This window comes from Anolis sagrei, chromosome 1 (assembly GCF_037176765.1).
Source record: "Anolis sagrei isolate rAnoSag1 chromosome 1, rAnoSag1.mat, whole genome shotgun sequence".
In the NCBI taxonomy this organism is placed as follows: domain Eukaryota; kingdom Metazoa; phylum Chordata; class Lepidosauria; order Squamata; family Dactyloidae; genus Anolis; species Anolis sagrei.
In genome coordinates this window covers 220,101,304-220,121,426 of record NC_090021.1, presented here as the reverse complement: position 1 = coordinate 220,121,426, position 20,123 = coordinate 220,101,304, and the positions used below count along the sequence as shown (strand labels likewise).

Here is a 20,123-nt window from a genome sequence, read left to right as displayed (position 1 = left end):
CCTTCTTACTTGTTGAATGAGGAAAGTGATAAAAGAATACAACCTAACCGTCAATGACAATGCATAAAGGTATCAATTGTAAAATTTCTACTATGAAAATAGGCTTCAGGCCATTCCTGAATCACTACCACCATCTGCTGGCTGTCTATAGGCACCACAGTGTAAGATTTCACATTTGTTCTGTGGTTACAAGTTGATTCCACAGAGTTTTCTTGCCAAGGTTTGCTCAGAAGAGGTCTGTCATTGCTTTCCTTTGCATACAGCCATCAGCCATATCTCTTAAACTATTTATTTTTGGGGACTTGCAGAGGTGTTTCCTCAATGCGTCAGGGATCAGCACAATATTTATGCTCATAGACCAGTGGTTCCCAAACTTTTTTTGACCAGGGACCATTTTGACCAGGGACCACTCTCCAATATTCGTAACAAAAGGGTTACGAATAGGTGTTTGGTCAGATTTGGTTTGGTTATCTGGGGTGATGATTTAGAAAATTGCATTTGACAGACCATATCAGCTCTAGTTTCTGAAACAGAACATATGCCATTCAATAGTTGCCATCTGCTCGCCCACAGAAAACCATATTTAATGATCTTGAGCTGATGTGAGCTGCTGCAATTTTCTGAATCAGCACCCTAAATAACTCCAGGAACAGGCCTAAAAATTAAGACATCAAGAAAAAAAATGTTTTGGTTGGGCTGTGTTGTTATCCGTAGTAGTAATTAATGGTGAGCCTGTGGACCATATTTTAGTTCTTGCGGTCCACTGGTGTTCCACAGACCACAGGTTGGGAACCACTGCCATAGACTAGAACTGTTTCTTTCCTGGAAACTAACTGTGGACTACAGCCAGCAATATGTGAACTTACACTGATTCATGGACCACTATTTTCATTTGGGCCTGCTGTCTACATAGCACCTGGTGAAGCATAATTTGCTACTTGGCTACCTCTTCCCACACTCCCATCTTACACCTGGGATTTAAGGCTTCCAAGAATTAAAAAGCAGAATTTGCTATTTATGTGGAAAATAGAGGAGGAAGAATAATGGGGCTTACCAGTTATTTGACTGCAAATCCTAGAAGCCTTAGTGAGTAAGGCCAATGGAGCCGGAGTCTCACAACTTTTGGAGAGTTCCATGCTTCTCACTGTAGATGTAGCCTGATTTCATCAAACCTTAAAGGTTTGCATATTATTGTGCCACTATGGAAAACCTACTCTGATGTGGATTTAGGAATTTTGCTTATGATCCTGCATCAATGTTCTCCCCCATTAAAAAGTAAGTAGCTAATGTGCAAAGAATTGATAATGTTTCCAGATCTGATTAAACAACTGGAGAAAATATGGCCAAACGTCTTTACTTTAGTTTGTTTTAATTATTTGTTTTGATGCAGGCCACTGTGTAGGCTATTCACTTTAAATGCAGGGCTTCCTTGTACTGTTTAATAAAAAACTGGGAATTTTTTTATCAAAATAAAAATTATGTATGTGTGTTTATGTGTATGTGAATCTACATAGCTATTAAAGCATTACAGCCATGTAAAACTGGCCCAAGCCTGATATAGTTGTCCCTCCCATTTCAGATAAATTGTTTTGAGAATCAAACTGTTGAGACCAGGGTTTGAATCCCTGCTTGGGCAAGTCACATTCTCTTGGCTTTGGAGTATGGTAAACATAAATCACATGTGAAAAAAAATTGCCATGAAAACCCCATGATAGCTTCATCTTGGGGTTGCCATAGGTCAGAAACTACTTGAAGGCAGATAGCAAATAGATCTCGAATTATAAAATCTGAAATTACAAAATACGGTATGTTCCTTTGATTGTGGTGGTAGAGATATGCCAAGACCTTTTTCCAATTCAAAGTCACACCCAGAAATTAATCTAGGAGATTTTTTTCTGACCTCTTTGAGGATGTTCATGTTTAAATTGGCTCACTCATGAATCTTGAAATGATAACTTTCAGCTAGCTAAGAGAGAAATTTTCTATTTTGGTGGTTTCTCTTCCTATCTTCAACTCTTCCAAAATAAACATTAGAGGTCTTTAACATGTCTATTTCATCTCATTGGGTAGACATACTTAGAAGCCTCTCTGTTTTGTTATTCCAAGACCAGGCTCCTGTTGCTGTGGTATGTCAGCACAAGCAGCACAAGGAGGGAAAACGGCACAGGGCCCATGGAGAAAAGCAGGCGCTGAAGCAACTGACAGCTTGAAGCGGCCCAGCTTATCCTTTTCTTCGGCACAATGTTGGGGAAAGCGCAACCACTAATGTCAAGCACCAACAAGTGTTCTGCCCTAAGATGCGAAGTTTGCTGATTGTACTGATTGAAAAGTAAATCAGAGAGAAAGCAAAGCCAACATTACCGAGTCAATTCACGCAGTCTATTCACTTCTGCATCTCGCTGACGCAGTGTTATGCCCAAAATCTGGTTCTCTTTCTCAGCAGCTTCTAACTTATACTGGAAATGCTTCAAGTTGGTCAACGCCTCATCTGCTTCTATGATACATATGAATAAAGTGTAAATCTTTAACATTTGTTAAAACCAATATAGAAGTACTATAACAGTCCACTCCCTCGGTAAAATAGTCAACACACAGACCTAGTTTGAGCTTTGTTGACTCAAGATCAGACTGCTGTCTCTTTTCAAGCAGCTCTTGGTCTCTCTCGTGGATTATTCTAGTTAGTCTTTTGCTTTCTTCCTTTTGGGTTTCTAAGATTTTAAGGAGCTCTTCATTTTTATTCTGCAGTGACTCGATGCTTTTACTAGATTCATTGAGTTGAGCCTGCAGTGTCATGTTCAAGGACTGGAGGGATATGACTACGGGAGGAAAACAAAACAATTGGAAAGACAAATTCAATTCCACAAACATTTATTTTACCACGAAAGAAAGGGATCTGGCAATCTCTAGAGTGAATTACTGCAACATATCATACTCAGGGCTCCTGTCAGAGAAGGATTTGTCATACTAGGAGTGTAGAAAGAGTTGCTCTGAAAGAATACACAGTTGGTTTCCATTACTTTCCAGACCAGAAGTGAGAAATATATTCAATGTTGAACTGGAGCTCTCAGTAGTCTTAACAATAATTAAGGTTGATGGGAACTGCAGTGTAGCAACATTTGGAGAGCAACTAGCTCCATACTCCTGTTTTGTACTAAAATCAGCATAATTTCATGGTGGGAACATATTCAGGAAGCAGCAACTGCAATGTTGAAACTATAGTTAGTTAGTAGTTAAATTGTAGTTATTGTCCAATTCCCATATCTTTCGCTACATAATCGTATTCCTGATTGCATTCACAAATTCAGCAACATTAAATTTAAATATTTAAATGGGTAAAGCTACACAATTGTGAAATCGATGAAGTCAAAATTTCATTACTAGCCAAAAATAAGTCAAGATATTGCAGTAGAAAATCTGAAGGTACTGCCCATGTTTCGCTCCTCTATCATCTTCCCTAATTGGTGCTTTTCATACATCTTGTCCTCAATATTCTTTTCCCTTAATAATCTCAAACTGATTAGGGTCAAAAAGAGTTCTTCAGAAATGTGCTGACTTTATATGATTACATAAAGTACCATGTGTTCATCGAGTGATAATATCACTTGGCCTGGACCTTGGATGTAGGAGGATTCTTCCATATGGAAAAAACTCGGGAGTGAAGGGGCAAAAAAGAGTCTGAAACATCAAATTGTATGAGTAATGTATAAACACTAATATAATAGTAATGTTTCCCAAATTCTGGAAAAAATATCCAGATCTTTAACCTTAATACTTACTTTCAACATTGCTGTCCAAATTACACTCTTTAGCTCTTCCTTGATCTTTGAGCTGCTGGTTCAGTATTCTTAATCGTCTACATATGAAATAGATTAAAATTGGATTTAATGATGAAAGTTCTTTCATGTGACTCAGATTTTTTAGTTAACTGGGTCTATTGTGTCAAAACTGTTCATCTTCTTGTCGTTTCTCTTCTGCACAAATAACTTCTTGAGACAACTGGCCTATATCTATTTAAACCCTGCTTTGATAGAAAAAGAGTCTAATCTAAGAATTATTTCATAATTCATTCACATCATGACCTTGAAATGCAACTTTAAACCAGACCAAATGAAGGAAAATCAGGAAAAAGTCAAACAATATGATCTAAAACTAATTAAATCCAATTGCCATCTCCAACCAGTATAGGCCCACTGAATCAAATACCGGATAGTAAGTCAACACTTACATAAGATAGCTGCCTTAGAACCCATCCTGGGGAAAAGGTCGGATATGAATCCAGAAAATAAAAATTGAAAGGGCTTGCTTTAGGAGGGACTAGTGACTGAACCTGGCCCTATGATACGCTGCTTGTGCTATCCCATGCCCGGTTCTTTTATAGCCTGGTTATGCCCATTGTACTACCTGCAATTGGTTTTGTTGAGTATTGTTTTGATCGTGGTTTAACACTGCTGTTTTATACTCTTATGTTTTATTGAATGGTGCTTTTATCTGGATTGTTATATTTAACTATATTTTTATTTTAATTGTATTATTATTTGGATGGACTGTTTTGTATTTGTTTCTGTGGGTATTTTGTCCCATATGTTAGCCACTCCAAGTCCCTTCGAGGAGACGGTGGTGGGGTGTAAGAATAAAGTAGTAGTTATTATTGTTGTTGTTGTTGTTGTTGTTGTAGGTCTATATCAGAAAACAACAGTAACGTTATTATAAATATACTGTACATTTTATCTCCAAACTAATCTTAATTATTATCACTGGCATGCAACTATTAGTAACAAAGTCAATGGGTCTAACAACTCTTGGCATATGCAATTGCTCCTCAGTACAATGCAGGAAAGATGCTATACGGCAGTGGTTCTCAACCTGGGGTCCCCAGATGTTTTTGGCCTACAACTCCCAGAAATCCCAGCCAGTTTACCAGCTGTTAGGATTTCTGGGAGTTGAAGGCCAAAAACATCTGGGGACCCCAGGTTGAGAACCACTGCCGTATAGCATCCTTCTATGCTGCAGGTTCCTCTGCAGAGCCTCCTCCTCCAGTGAGCTCCAGTTGAAAGGCAGGCCCAGCTGGGAGGATAAGGAAGGGGGCACTTGCCACCTCCTCTCTCAATCTTCTTCCTCTTCCTTTCAAAAAGAAGCTGTTGGAGTAAAACAAGGGTGTGCTCAAGAACTTGTGAACTTCGGTCCCGTTGGGAGGAGAAAAGCGCACTACAAAATAAAATACATTTTGCAGAGATTTGGAACATCACAGGTGGAAAATACTCTACTTGTGCTGTACCTCTCAAATCTTTCTTACTCATTTTAGTCCTACATTTGGGTTTTGATTTTTAAAGGATTTGGACATTTTAATTCACTGTGCAGCAGCAGTTTGGTTCCATAGTCCCCAGTGGATACCAATATCCACAGATGATCAAGTCTCATGATATACAATGGTGTTATAAAATAGTGTTATTTATATCAAATATCAACCTCACACTATCATTCAGCCGCAATGTTTCTGTCATTGAAGTACACGTGTGTCCCCCCCTTTTGTGGGAAAGCTTGGTTCCAAAACCTCGTTTTTAATTGAGCTCCCCTGCCCCTTCTTTTATCTCACCCAAGTTTTTAATCTTTTTTAATCATTTTATTCTGCACCTGTGGCCTGCCCATTTTCATTGTGATTGTAATTTTATATTGCTAATGTATTTATATGTTTTTTCTGTTATTACTATGTAATTTATGATGTTGTAGTTTGTTGTTTGTGCTTTTGGTTTTATTCTGTTGTAATTTGTTATTTGGGCTTGGCCTCATGTAAGCTGCCCCAAGTCCCCGTTGGGGGAGGTGGTGGCGGGGTATAAATAAAGTTTATTATTACATTATTATTATTATTATTATTATCAAATGGCAAAATCAAAGTTTGCTTTTTGGAATTTTTGGGGGGTGGAAATATGTTCAACTCATAGATGGCTATAGTCTTTGGCTATAGAAAGCTTACTATAACACACTTAATAGCTGTGTGTCTCGCCCTTTAAAATGCAGGACCAAAATACTAATTTTAAGTTCCTTCATTTCAACCATACATGAATATTTCCATTATTGTTTGAAACTACTGCTGAGAGAACTGCCAGTATTTTTCCCACAGCCAACCTGCGCAACTGGGCATTTTCACTTCTGAGAGGTTGAAGAGCAAGTGCTATTTCTGCTTGCACATTTGTATTTCCAGCAGCCGCAGGCAAGAGTGATACGGTGTCTTCCACTTCACTGAGTAGTCTCAACATTTCTGAGTCATCTACAAGAAAGGGGCAAAATACATCTGCTAAGTAATCAAGCACCCACTCTTCAGGCATGTTACTGTCAAAACTGAACTGATCTTCCTAGAAAGGGTACTGAGCGTGCTGTCTAGGAGTGGAAGGGTAAACCACCTCTACATCAGTTTCCTCCTTATGCTGCATTCCACATATGGTAAGACTGAGCACTGCCATCTATATCTCCCTTTGTAAGGTTTGAATTCTGAGAGACTAAAGTCTTTATGAGCTTTCCAGAGCTAATTTCTGACTCATGTATGTGTCTTTCAGCCCTTATATGGGAACAGAACCAAAGATATTAGGATTTCAAAAGAGTAAAAAACATAATTAAACTTGAAATAATATGCAAAATATTAAGACTGAGGCTGGATCTAAATTAGCAAATAATGTGGTTTGAACTGTATTACAGGGTCAGTGTGTAGACCAAGATACTACAGTTTAACTTGCACTATGTGGGCCTACCTTGGCAATATTATGCAGTTCAGACTGCATTATTTGGCAGGGTAAATCCAGCCTGAGATTGCATTCAACTAAACATTTGTTAAAAATCAATGGAGTTTACTTGAATCAAAAATTTCCACCTTGTAATGTATTGTACTTGCAGATTCTCAAACAAGAACAAAAAGTCACTAAAGCAGTGGTTCTCAACCTATGGATGCCCAGTTGTTTTGGCCTACAAGTCCCAGAAATCCCAGCCAGTTTACCAGATGTTAGGATTTATGGGAATTGAAGGCAAAACATCTGGGAACCCACAGGTTGAGAACCACTGCACTAAAGGAAGAACTAATTAAAAATTGAAGTATCTTCCCTTGCATTACTATATTAGCACTTCATGGTGCATTTTCTAAAGAATACCCAGCCATATTCAGAATAAATACACTGTGCTTACTTCTTCATCATATCAAAAAGTCTGCAGAAGAAGCTACTAGGCATACTACTAAGGCATACTACTAAGAAACAAAATTAGAACATGCCACCGTGACATAAAAAGAGATAAAGAAAAGGAAGAAAGACCAAGGAAAACTACCAGAAAGTTTCCTCAATTTGATGGACGACTTTGGCCTACAAGACACATGGAGAGCACATCACAGTAAGGAATTAGACTACACATTCCACTCCAGTAGATATGACACATGGTCAAGGATCGATATGATCTGGTCAACAAAAACTTTAACACCAATGGTAGATAAAATAGAGATAAAGGCAAGAAAAGATTCCGACCATTGTCCCATGGAATTAATAATGAATCAAAAAACCAAAACTGGGAAGTGGAGATTAAATGAGAACATCCTCCGATCTGAAGAAGATATAGAAAAAAATAGAAACATTCTGAAAGAATACTTCGAAATGAACAACACGCAAGGAATGGACAAGACCATAGTATGGGATGCAGGCAAAGCCGTGATGCGGGGACACTTTATTCAGCAAAATGCCAGGAAGAAAAAACAAAGGACCCAACAACTAGACAAAATACAACAAGAAATAGAAAAAGCGGAAAAAAATACAAGAAAAACTCAAATAACAAAAAACTCAAACAGGAATTGGAAATATTAAACAAACAAAGAAGATATTTAGAAACGGAACAAATAGCAAAAGACTTAAAGTTCATGAAACAATACAATTTCCAAAACGCAAATAAACCGGGTAGATGGCTTACAAGGAGGATCAGAAAGAAAAAACAAGCACAATACATCACGCAGATAAAGGACAAAGATAAGATCTATACAAGGGAACAGGATATTCAAGACCAATTTCATAAATACTACAAAGAACTATACAAGAAAGATACGATAAGCAAGGAAGACATCTCAGCGTATCTGGGGAAAATTGGAATACAGAGAATAACAGAAAAACAGCGTGAAATGCTAAACAGAGACATAGTGGAGGAAGAAATCGAAAAAGCAATCAAGAAACTAGACGGAAACAAAGCTCCTGGCCCTGACGGCCTCTCTGCAACCTATTACAAAACACTAAAAGACGAACTAAAACCACACCTAAAGGAAATCATGAACCAAATACTACATGGCAAGAAAATGCCCAGCTCATGGAAAACAGCCAACATAACCCTAGTACACAAAGAAAATTCCGACCCAACGTCCACAAAAAATTACAGACCCATATCGCTCCTGAACGTCGACTACAAAATCTTCACAAACATCATAGCAGAAAGACTAAAAGCATTCTTAGCCTCATGGATTAAAGAAGATCAAGCCGGATTCCTTCCGCAAAGAAATATAAAAGACAACGTTAGGAACATCATAGACGTTATAGAATATTATGAGGTGCACAATGAAAAAGAAATGGCCCTGCTCTCGATAGACGCTGAGAAAGCCTTTGATCGGCTCAACTGGGACTTCTTTAAGTCACTTCTGAAAGAAATGGATATAGGCTACTCTTTCATGAACGTCATCGAAGAGATCTATAAAGACCAAGAGGCAGATGTATGGGTAAATGGGCAGGCATCAAGGAAATTTAAGGTAGAAAAGGGAGCGAGACAGGGCTGCCCACTATCCCCCCTCATCTTTATCCTGGCATTAGAGATCCTACTCAACAATATAAGACAAGATGACAACCTAAAAGGCCTAAAAATAGCTAAGGAAACATTCAAACTACGAGCATTCGCAGATGACGTCATTCTCATCATAGAAGACCCCCTTACCAACATAGAGAAATGGATGCAGAGAATAGAAGAATACGGTGCAGTCTCGGGCTTGAAAGTAAACAAAGACAAATCAATGATGTTAACCAAAAATATCTCCAAGGCAAGACAAGATAAACTAGCAAAACTAATCGACGTAAAAATCACCTCCAAAATCAAGTACTTAGGAATACAGCTAACAGCCAAGAACACACAATTAATACAGAACAACTATGACACCAAATGGAAGGAGATCAAAAAAGATCTGAAAAATTGGAAAGCGCTGAACCTATCACTACTGGGCAGAATATCAGTCATAAAGACAAACATACTCCCCAGGATGATGTATCTCTTCCAAAACATCCCAATACTCAGGAAGGGTAAAATATATAAAGATTGGAATAGAGACCTAGCCAAATTTGTCTGGAATGACAAAAAACCAAGGATCAGCCACACCAATCTGATAGACGAAAGAAAAAGAGGAGGTTTGGGACTGCCCGACTTGGGTCTGTACATGGAGGCCAGTGGCCTAGAATGGCTGAGAGAATGGATAACGCTAAACAACAGAAGATTACTAGCTTTAGAGGGACATTAATTGAGAACAGGTTGGCACGGCTACCTGTGGTATGGGAAGAAAGCTGTAGAGAAAAGTTTCGGAAATCACATCATCCGCTCAGCTTTATTGAGACTCTGGAACAAATATAAACAGAGGATTCACAGCAAAACCCCCCAATGGGTATCCCCTATGGAGGCATGCCACAGACGCGAATTAGGCTAGAGGGAGTGGCCAACCTACGGGGACCTCTTGAAGAAGGAACAAGGTGAAATGAAACTAAAATCACATGAAGAAGTAAGACCAAAATTCCCGAACGTATCATGGCTGCATTACCTCCAAATAAAAGAACACTTCAAAAAAGACTCCAACCTAGGCTTCGAAGAAAACACATCTTTATGGCAAAAAATCTACGAAGGCAAAAAGAAAGTAATAACAAAAATATATCAACAACTACTCCTATGGAACACAGAAAGAGAGCAGATAAAAAACTGCATGATAAAATGGGCCAGGAACCTAAAAAGATCTATCCTCATAGAGGAGTGGGAGGCACTATGGACTAGAAAACTAAACTTCATGTATGCATTCGACTTCAAGGAAAACCTAATAAAGATGTTTCATCAGTGGCACATGACTCCAGACAAAATTGCGAAGTTCAGCAAAAATAAAAATGACAGATGCTTGAAATGTGGAAAGCACAAGGGGACCTTTATACACACATGGTGGCACTGCAAGACGGCAAAAGCCTTTTGGAAAGAAATCCACACCATGTGTCAGAGAGTATTGAAAAAAAAACTCCCCTTTAAACCAGAAAACTATCTGCTGAGCTTCACAACAGACCAGTGGAGTGTGAATGAGGAAAAAATCTTTGTGTACATTACCACGGCAGCTCGATTGAGCTATGCAAGAGTATGGAAGCAGAAAACAAGACCTTCCAAAGGAGAGTGGACTAAGAAATTATTTGACACAATAAACATGGACAAACTAACATCCCTATTAGCTAAAGGACAGAACAAACCAAGTAGAATGACAGACTGGTCAGCTGTCAAAACATGGATGAAAGAAAATAAAGTAAAGGTATTAGTCTAAAAGAAACAAAGACATAACAATAGCAAAGAACTCAAAAACAGATCCCTCTAAGAAACCTCGAAGAGATAATATGGAATTGGAAGGAAAAAAAAGTACAGAAAATCCCACACAGAAGAGTAACGGAAGAAGACACCCCCCCACCTCTACCCCCCACCCTCCCCCTACTCTACCACATCCCCCCCTCCACCTATCCCCTATCCCCCCCATCCCCTCCCCTAGCCCCCCCTCCCAAAAACCACCCCCCTCCCTTTTTCCCTGGTTTTTTTAAACACTGTATTTATAGAAAATTTTGCAAATAAAAAATTAAACAAAAAAAAGGGATAAAACTGAGCTCAACATTGTCTTTGCCATGCTGATCTTCAATTTAGCCCACTTCAAAGATATATCAAAGCATAAGCAGAAAGCCCACATACCATGGTCTTTTAGTAGGGTCTTCAGTTCTCCTAAAAGGCACTTCAATGTTTTAATTTTTTGAGCAGTTTTTTGCAGGTTTGATCTTTTTAGCTTTAAAGCTTCCTTGTCAAAGCTAGTCTGGCAACTTGTGTCTCTCACTGGTGCCAGATCAACTCCGTCTAAGTCTTCCTCTTCACTGGGAGTACTTTCACTATCTTCTTCAGCATCATCTTCATCTCTTGCAATGAAGGGTTTGGGTTGCATTTGGTCAGCACCCTGGCACTTTTCCACATCCTGGAGCTTGTCACTGTCTTTCCCATTCTTGTTTTCATGTGCCTGCAACACAGCCAAGTGTGCCTGAATACACTTTATGAGGTCTGCCTCTTTAAACCACTGTTCCTGGTGTCCTGTTTCAGTCATAGCCTCTTTGCTAGGAGCTGAAGCAGGGAATGTCAATGGTGTAGGATCATTAATAGCAGAAGGAAAAATATGGGGCAGAGCTGAACAGGATAGAGAAGACTGCATTTGGGGTATAGAAGTGGAATTGCTGGAGGTTGCCGTCAAAAGAGCAGGCCCCATTTGTGCCGCACACTGCTCACAGCTGTTTACGGAAACAACCTATAAAAAAGCAAGTACATATAATTTCCTCTTGATACAAATCTCAATCTTGCATACTCTGTTGCAAGGGAAAAGTTATAATTTAAGAAAAAATAGTGTTAATAGCCTGGCACATTATTCCTACATCCCCTGCATCTAACACTTGCATATCTTTGCTTCTATGATACTTAAAAAAGACAGTTCCTCTGCTGCCTTCTTAAAAATCTTTCAAATGGGCACAATGATTAGTAAAACTTTCCTTATTTAGGGCTTATTTAGTCTGCCTGATTGCTATTTAACACAAAGAAAAAGCCTTACAGGTATATGATACGGTGTTCATAATTGCTAGAACCTGATGGTACTCTAAACCGAACATGATCAAATATACATAAGGAAGGAATGCAGCAACAATATTCTCTAAAAGAGTACCCAATCCTCAAAAGGGGGATACACCACTATGTTAACTTAATTGTCACTGTGTTGCAGTATAAAAGAAGGCAAAAGGAACCACTGGCTACTTTCTTTCTGGAGTAAGGAGACAAGAGGTGAATAAGGTAAAGGTTTCTCCTGACATTAAGTCTAGTCATGTCTGATTCTGGGGGTTGGTGCTCATCTCCATTTTTAAGCCGAAGAGCCAGTGTTGTCCACAGATACCTCCAAGGTCATATGGCCAGCATGACTACATGGAGTGACTTTACCTTCCCGCTGGTGTGGTACCTATTGATCTACTCATATTTGCATGAGGCAAAAGGGGACTAGGCAGTACAATACAAAGGGGATCAAGACACATTGAGGTTTGCTTGCCACTCCAACTTTTGCCCCCTTTTGGCTGGCAGAGATAATCTGTTCAAACTATATTTCCTCAAGGATGAAGAAAGATTGAAGAGTAGGAAATATATGGTCCTGCGGAAATTACTGGACTGTAGCTGCTATTGTCCCTCACCACTGACTAATGTTGATCAGAGCTAATGGGAGCTGTAGTTCTGGAGGGTTACATATTCCCCATCCTGATCACAGAAAATGTGCAACAAGCAAATTATATTCTGGAGACCCTGAGCTACCACGGTTGAAATATGACAAGGAGTGCAAAGAAACAGAGAGGGAGGATGCAAGCACATGGGTTTTAGAGTAGCAAAACACACCAATCTGCTTAGGATGCATCTACACTGTAGAATTAATGCAATTCAATACCACTTGAATTGCCATGGCTCAATGCTATGGAATCATGGGAGTTGTAGTTCTATAGGATCTTTAGCCTTCTCTGCCAATATTATCTCTTGTTTGACCCACAGGAGAGGAAGGTAATAAAATGATTATTATTAATGTTGTTGTTATGATGATAATAATAATAATAATAATAATAATAATAATAATAATAATAATCATCATCATCATCATCATAGTTCTGATGTCCCACCAAATTACAATCCCCATGATTCCATAGCACTGATCCATGGCATTTACACTGGTGTCAAAGTGTATTTGCAATGTAGATGCATCCGCAGTCTCAGCACAACTTACTGTGCTTAAAATAGAGTTCTGTTGCTTCCCATCTGGAATGAAAAGATTTTGAAGACAATGTTCATGCAGTGATTCAATATATTGGCAAATGCACAAGAGGAATTGAAATGTGTTCATGTCTATCCTTTAAATACCAAAACAAATTAGATGAAAAGATAAATTATTATTAATCTCTTTATTACTAATTTGTTTCTAGAATAATGCTTATCAAATTACATTAAACCTGACAATCAACACCCACTTGTAAATTAAATCAGAGAAGATTTTTATCAGACCAAATTACATTTTGCTATCCACAATCTGTATATGGGAAACGCATGACAACCCAAATTTGACTTCAGCTTAAGCAGGGTACTCACAGGTTGAGCCACTGTAGGATTAGCTGCATGCTGTGGGGACAGAGCTGGTGTAGAAGAAGGTAAGCGGCTGTTGAATGCAGTAACAGCTTGGCTTGTTCCTTCCAGTGAAAAGCAAAGAGCATTTAAAAAAATTAATATGGGGGTCAAAATTAATAAAGACACTTTCTCAAAACTGTCTTTTCTAATGAAAACCGCTTTTGCACTCACCCTTTTCAGGAATGATGGAAAGTGGTGCTTCAGGGATATTATTAGACTTCTGAAGAAGTTGCATATTCAACAGAGACATTTGGGTTTGTATCTGCTCACATAGTGTCTGATGCATTACAGGAGAATGCTGAGTGCAAGGCACAGAAACTGGTTGCACAGAAAGAGTTCGTTCGATGCTCACGGGGGCTGTATCTTTTCCAACAGCATTCGCATTATTTGAAGAAGTCTTTCTAGTTGACACAGGCACTGTAAAGAAGAAGAAAAAAGAAATGTTAATTCCTTAATATCAAATATATAATCCAAACACAGCACCAACCCTTTGGGGTTTAGGACTCCTACCCTCTCAGGGTCACTTTTGAAGTAACACTGCACATCTGTAGCCTTAGGTAAAGGTAAAGGTTTTCCCCTGACATTGAGACTAGTGTGTCTGACTCTGGGGGGTGGTGCTCATCTCCATTTCTAAACCAAAGAGCTGGTGTTGTCCATAGATGCCTCGAAGGTCATGTGGCCGGCATGATTGCATGGAGTGCCGTTACCTTCCCGCTGGAGTGGTCTTAAGACAAATTTCGGTCACTTAGACTCTGTCAAATTATATCATAAATAATATTCACTACAATAATACTCATAATAATCACTACAAAAAGAACAATAATTGTTGGCTACTATTTGGGAAGCAAAATGTTATATTATATAAATAATTGTCTTAACTAAGGCTACAGAAGAACTGCAGCAGGTTAAAGCGCTGAATGCCTGAACTTGCTGATTGCAAGTTTGGCAGTTCGAATCCAGGGGGATTAGCCCCAGAAGCTCACCCCGCTCCCCGGATTCGAACTGCCAACCTTGCAGTCAGCAAGTTCAGGCACTATTATTATTATTATTATTATTATTATTATTCGAGCTCAGGGGAAAAGGAACAGAATTGAGTACAGGGAACTGGAAAATGAACTGAATATGTATAGTGTAATTAAATTATTTGGAAACTAAGTCTTAACAAATGTTGTTAAAAATGATAATAAAAATGTAATCAACAAGATAAATGGTAAATAAGTAAATAAAATAAAGCTCATTAAAATATTTATTTATTTAAAGCAGAAAGAACCCAACTTACATATTTCCTTCTGCGCATTTGTAGACAGACTTTTTTTCTTTGGTCCTCTCTTCTTCAAATTGCTTACTTTACTGAGTAAAGGTTTACCAGTTGTTCTGACAACAGCTGCCTTTCCTGCCTTTCGACAGACTGTTTCCATTCCTGGAATCATTAAAAAAGAATGCTACTTAGCAACGCAACCATCAATTAATAGGGTGAAAAGAATATCCAAGGAAATGAAAAGATGTGACCTTCAGAATCATTCTGTAGTATGTCCTTTAGTAAAGCTGCACAGCGGTCAAGGCCATGATGAATATTTGCAACCTGTGGAAAGTTTGCAAATAGTAGGTTTTTTTAAATCACAGGAAACAATTTATTATTTATTGAGCTAATAAACAACCTCTAGCAATACAAGCAAAACATTCCCTGATTTAAAGTTAAGGAAATAAAATACTTCTGCATATATTTACTTTGCAGAAGTTATTCAAGAGATTATTTAAAAATTATGCAAGAGATTTTTGAAAACTTTCCTAGTTTTGGCTGACAGTTTAATGCTCTAAAACACTGCTGTGCATGTGTTGACCTAGCAGAAGGTGTGCGTACCTGTGTGAAGAAGAAAGCAGTGAGTTTCTGGAAACCTAAAACACGGTTCCAAGGATTGGTGGTATCGCTGACCAATCCCTTTCTAGTTTGTGTTTCAGATTGAGATATTTCTTTGCATTTTCACATTTAACAGATAATTATTTAAGGCGCTACACAGATTGAGAACATATTATTTTATTGTTTTAGATTTAAAATACCATATGTCATTGATTGTAATATGCAATCAATTGTAAGATGCAATCCAATTTGTGTGTTATTTGCAGTATGTAGATGTGTCGTGTGAATATGACAAGAAATCTTTGAGACAATGTGAAAGAAGCAAAACCACTGAAATGGGAAAGCTTAAAAATGCTTAATAAAATGCAAGTGTCTTTATCTAATCAACCAAATATTCAAAAGTTGTGTTCATCTCATCAACCTCATAGAACTCATTAAAATGGTAGTTATTTTTATTAGTGTTATACATTTTTTAAAAATCTTACCTAAATGTACAAACTGTTACTTATAAATGACAAAAATCTTGGAAATGGATATTATCTGACAAATCCTATATTTGAAATGTTTTCAAGAGATATGTTTATGTATACGAGTATATTTACATATTGTTACTCATAAATGACAAAAATCTTACAAATCATATGTTTTTATAAATATAAATGAACATTTTCATGAGATACGTTGTGTCCCCATACATTTCATTATTACGATTACAGCTATCCAAGATTCCCCTGTGGATAGCTGAAGGTGCAGATAATAGTGAAGCCTAAATTTTTACTGTATTTGGACCAAAGGGATACCATTAAATTGTACTGGAGCATCTAGAAAGACACAAACACTTCTAGGGGTGGGAGGAGACATTTTCTGGAGGCATAGCTAAGTGAATCTGTGGATAAGTGAGTTTTTACTGTAAAGTGGACAATAAAATATATAATATGCTAGAAATCAACAGTATAATTTGTACACTGCATTCTTTCCTTACCTGATCCTCAGAGTCTGTGGAATACAGAGAGTAACCGCAGTCAACATCTGAACGTGCCACTTTTCTCAGAGCAACCCTGCAACACAGAGCCAGTATACTGACAATCTGATCCTATAACTACAAACAAAGGAAAACCTGGAAACTTTTTACTTTCTAAGCAACAAGAAGTGCTACAGAATCTTGAAAAACAAGGAGTTATTTGAAGTCACTGCAAATTACACATTAGCTGACATTGTTACTGTAATTAAAGCAACTTTAGTTTCTTAGTAGCCAGTTATTAGCATAATATTTTGTTTCTTAACTAGTCTTACAGGGTCAAAGAAACCGCTTACATGATGTATGCCTTCAAGTCATTTCAGGCTTACAGAAACGCTAAGGTAATAGGGATTTGGGGGGGGGGGGGGAGTTCAAAGGGAGCTCACCTTTGCCTTCCTCTGGGGCTGAGAGTGTGTGACTTGGCCAAGGTCATCCTGCGAGTTTCCATGGCTGAGCAGGTTATCAAATCCTGATCTCCAGAACCATAGTCCAAGGCTCAAATCACTACACCACAGTGTAATCAGGACTAACGTACTTCTTCTGCATGTATTGTTAAAGGCTTTCATGATCGGAATCACTGGGTTGTTGAAGGTTTTTCGCGTTGTATGGCCATGTTCTAGAAACATTCTCTCCTGACGCTGCACCTGCATCTATGGCAGGCATCCTCAGAGGTTGTGAGGTTTGTTGGAAACTAGGCAAGTGAGGTTTATATATTTCTGGAAGGTCCAGCGTGGGAGAAAGAACTCTTGTCTGTTGGAGTTAGATGTGCTTTGCAGCATCTACTGTGCTCGCTGACTTTCCTTCTACGCTGCAGAGCACACCTAGCTCCAACAGACAAGAGTTCTCCCTACAACACACTTCTTCTGCATATTTTTGCCTGTATAAAGCCTGCAGGAATGTGGCATGTTGGCAGCTAGCAGTGCAATGCCTGTGACAGTGGAGACTAACCTGCCCCTCCAGGTGTTTTTGGACTCTAATTCCCATCAGTCTCATTCCCATCGGTCTCACGCAACATAGGACAATGATCAGAGAAGATGGAAATACTAGTTCATCATCAATATAAAAAATAAGACATACTTGGGGTTGAGAAAAGTGGGACATAAATATGGCAGATAATACTTACTGTTTTCTTCCACCTGTTATTTTGTTTGTTCCAGTCAGTCTTCCTGAAGAAAGTACCTGTTAATTACACAAGCAAACATTCGAATATTTAAATGAGTTTTCCCAAGAATTTTAAACTAGGCAAAGCAGTTCTGACTTATGAAAAATGAGACATAACAGATTTGCATTAAAACATAACATAACAGCAAAAATACAGAACAACAAAAAATATCATCACAATAAAATAAGTAGAACGTAAAAGTAAATAAAACAGTACAAAGTAACCAGGTGAAAAATCAATCACAATGGGCGGGCCAAATGAACGACATAAAATGATAAAACACTAGATGAGATAGGAATGACCAAGATATATATATGGGAAGAGCTTAGGGGATGGAACAGTGAAAAATGGGGGGGGGGGGGGGGAGAGTGCAATATGATGACATATTATGGGAGAGACAACAGGAAAGAAGTATATGGTCACTCTCCCAAGGCACATTAGAAACCAACATATTCTTATTACTTTATTTTCCAGATCACCAGACTGAGCCACAGCAATGTGTGGCAGGGGACAGCTAGTTAGTTAATAATTGGGATAAAGCAAATTCAGTCACTGGTAACCTCAAGCATGAACTTGGAAAGCACTCTTTGTTGAGCTACCCTTAAGCCTGGCCCAAAACTGATGGAGAATGTTTTAGCTAGGCTGCTGATTGGGACAACCTACCAGAAGCGCCTGAGGGGGAAAAGGATGGGGCCTGAGGCTATTAGGAATGGTGGGAGTTGGAGTCCAAGACACCTGGAGTTGGCCCAGGCCTGCTCTAAGGTAAAGGTAGGTAAAGGTTTTGCCCTTGACATTAAGTCCAGTCGTGTCTGACTCTGGGGGTTGGTACTCATCTCCATTTCTAAGCCGAAGAGCCGGCGTTGTCCGTAGACACCTCCAAGGTCATGTGGCCAGCATGACTGCGTGGAGCGCCGCCAGAGCAGTACCTAATTGATCTACTCACTTTTGCACGTTTTCGAACTGCTAGGTTGGCAGAAGCTGAGCCTAACAGTGGAAGCTCACCCCTCTCCATGACTGTATGGAGCGCCTGCTCTAGACTCTGTAAGTATGCCTGTATTAGTTCCACAAACGCCCAGCCAGCTTTAGGAAACGTAGATGCCTATGTTCCTTTCCATTTTAACTTTTCACAACAACCCTAAGAGGTGGGCCCAAAGGACAGCAATCTGACACCGAAATTATAATCCCAGGAGCTTTATGGCTCAGTGCAGACTTGAGTTATCATAAACTGGGCGCGACCAGCAACACAGTTTGCCCATTTGCCTGTTATTGGATTTCCTCCTGGCCTGCTTGCTCGGTCCCTCTCTTACCTTCGGGTTCCGGACAGACCCCTGCCCCGCCATGACCACCCTCAGGCGAGGCAACTTTTTTCCTCTGATTGACAGGCTCGACGGTTACTCAGGGAGAAGAGCCCTCTTTGGCCCCGCCTACTTCAGCGCGGCGGCAGGACCCGGCGGGAAGGGAATGGGTGGGCGGGAACTGGGCTCAGGGAGGCCTCCGATTGGTGAAAGCGATCTCGGAGGTGGGCCAATAGCAGGCGCGGGGGAGGGAGAGGAGGGCGTGGCTTCGCTGGGGTTGCTTCTTTATTCTAGGAAGCGTTCTATTAAGGAGGAAGAAGGGTCATGGTCATAACCTGTGTGAATGCCTACCATAGATGCAGGCCAAATGTCAGGAGAGAATGCTTCTTGAACATGGCCATACAGCCCCAATAACCTACAACAATCAGGTCTTCTCTGGTAGTATTTTATATTTATTTGTGTGCCCCCAAAGTGAAGCCAGATACTAGATCAGGTATGGGAAAACTTGGGTGTTTTGGACTTCAACTCCCACAATTCCTAACAGCCTCAGGCCCCTTCCTCTCCCCTCTGCAGTGGTTCTCACCTGTGGGTCCCCAGATGTGTTGGCCTTCAACTCCCAGAAACCCTAACAGCTGTTAAACTGGCTCGGATTTCTGGAAGTTGTAGGCCCAGACACCTGGGGACTCACAGGTTGAGAACCACTGTAGCGGTCTGAGCCTGTTAGGAATTGTGGGAGTTGGAGTCCAAAACACCTGGAAGGCCCAAGTTTGCCCATGTCTGTACTAGATGGTTGTGATTTGGGCACTAGGCTACACTGTGGAGAACAGGGTTCACAGCCCCTCTCAGCCACTGGGTGACCTCAGAAAGGTAAAGGGAAAAATCCAGCTAAGCAAATTTTGCCAAGAAAACACCACAATAGAATTTGCCATCTCCCATGGCTTATTGGCCTATGCATTTTGACTAACCCTGTACTTTGGGCAGCATCATTCAGGAATGACCCGAAGATAATATAGTGTTTGGCTATAGAAGCTCCCACCCATGGAAGATCACCGCAGTATATGATAGCTGCAGCTATAATCCTCTATGCTATGTGCAGAGATGGAAAGAAGCAGTCATCCCAACACAAGAGGAAGGACTGACAAAGATTTGACAATACGCTGAGAAACCGACCTTGTTGATCAAGGAGAAATCCCTGACCAATATTAGGAAAGGTTGGGACTTGTTTATCATTTTTCTGCAGCAAAGATGAGGACAAACTTGCACCTGTTGGGTTTATGAATTAGGGAAATGTTATTAAATGTAGTGTTATCTAAAGGGATCAAG

The 20,123-nt window shown here is 39.5% G+C and overlaps 1 protein-coding gene across 2 annotated transcripts in view; it reads right to left on the bottom strand.

The window, feature by feature from the left end:
* The window catches only part of CCDC14 (coiled-coil domain containing 14), a 37,072-nt gene extending 18,157 nt beyond the window's left edge, over positions 1-18,915 (bottom strand). The window contains exons 1-12 of one of the 2 annotated variants that reach the window (XM_060774908.2): positions 18,813-18,915; positions 17,467-17,522; positions 16,308-16,383; positions 14,977-15,049; positions 14,747-14,887; positions 13,639-13,884; positions 13,432-13,529; positions 10,975-11,572; positions 6,124-6,265; positions 3,777-3,853; positions 2,598-2,816; positions 2,362-2,494 (exon numbers count right to left, since the gene is read on the bottom strand). In XM_060774908.2, the coding sequence (XP_060630891.2) occupies positions 2,362-2,494; positions 2,598-2,816; positions 3,777-3,853; positions 6,124-6,265; positions 10,975-11,572; positions 13,432-13,529; positions 13,639-13,884; positions 14,747-14,887; positions 14,977-15,049; positions 16,308-16,383; positions 17,467-17,522; positions 18,813-18,845 (1,892 nt within the window). In that variant the 5' untranslated portion in view covers positions 18,846-18,915. The remainder of the gene's footprint in view (positions 1-2,361; positions 2,495-2,597; positions 2,817-3,776; positions 3,854-6,123; positions 6,266-10,974; positions 11,573-13,431; positions 13,530-13,638; positions 13,885-14,746; positions 14,888-14,976; positions 15,050-16,307; positions 16,384-17,466; positions 17,523-18,812) is intronic. The other variant, XM_060774901.2, reaches the window with a different exon arrangement.
* Between the last annotated feature and the right edge of the window lie 1,208 nt (positions 18,916-20,123).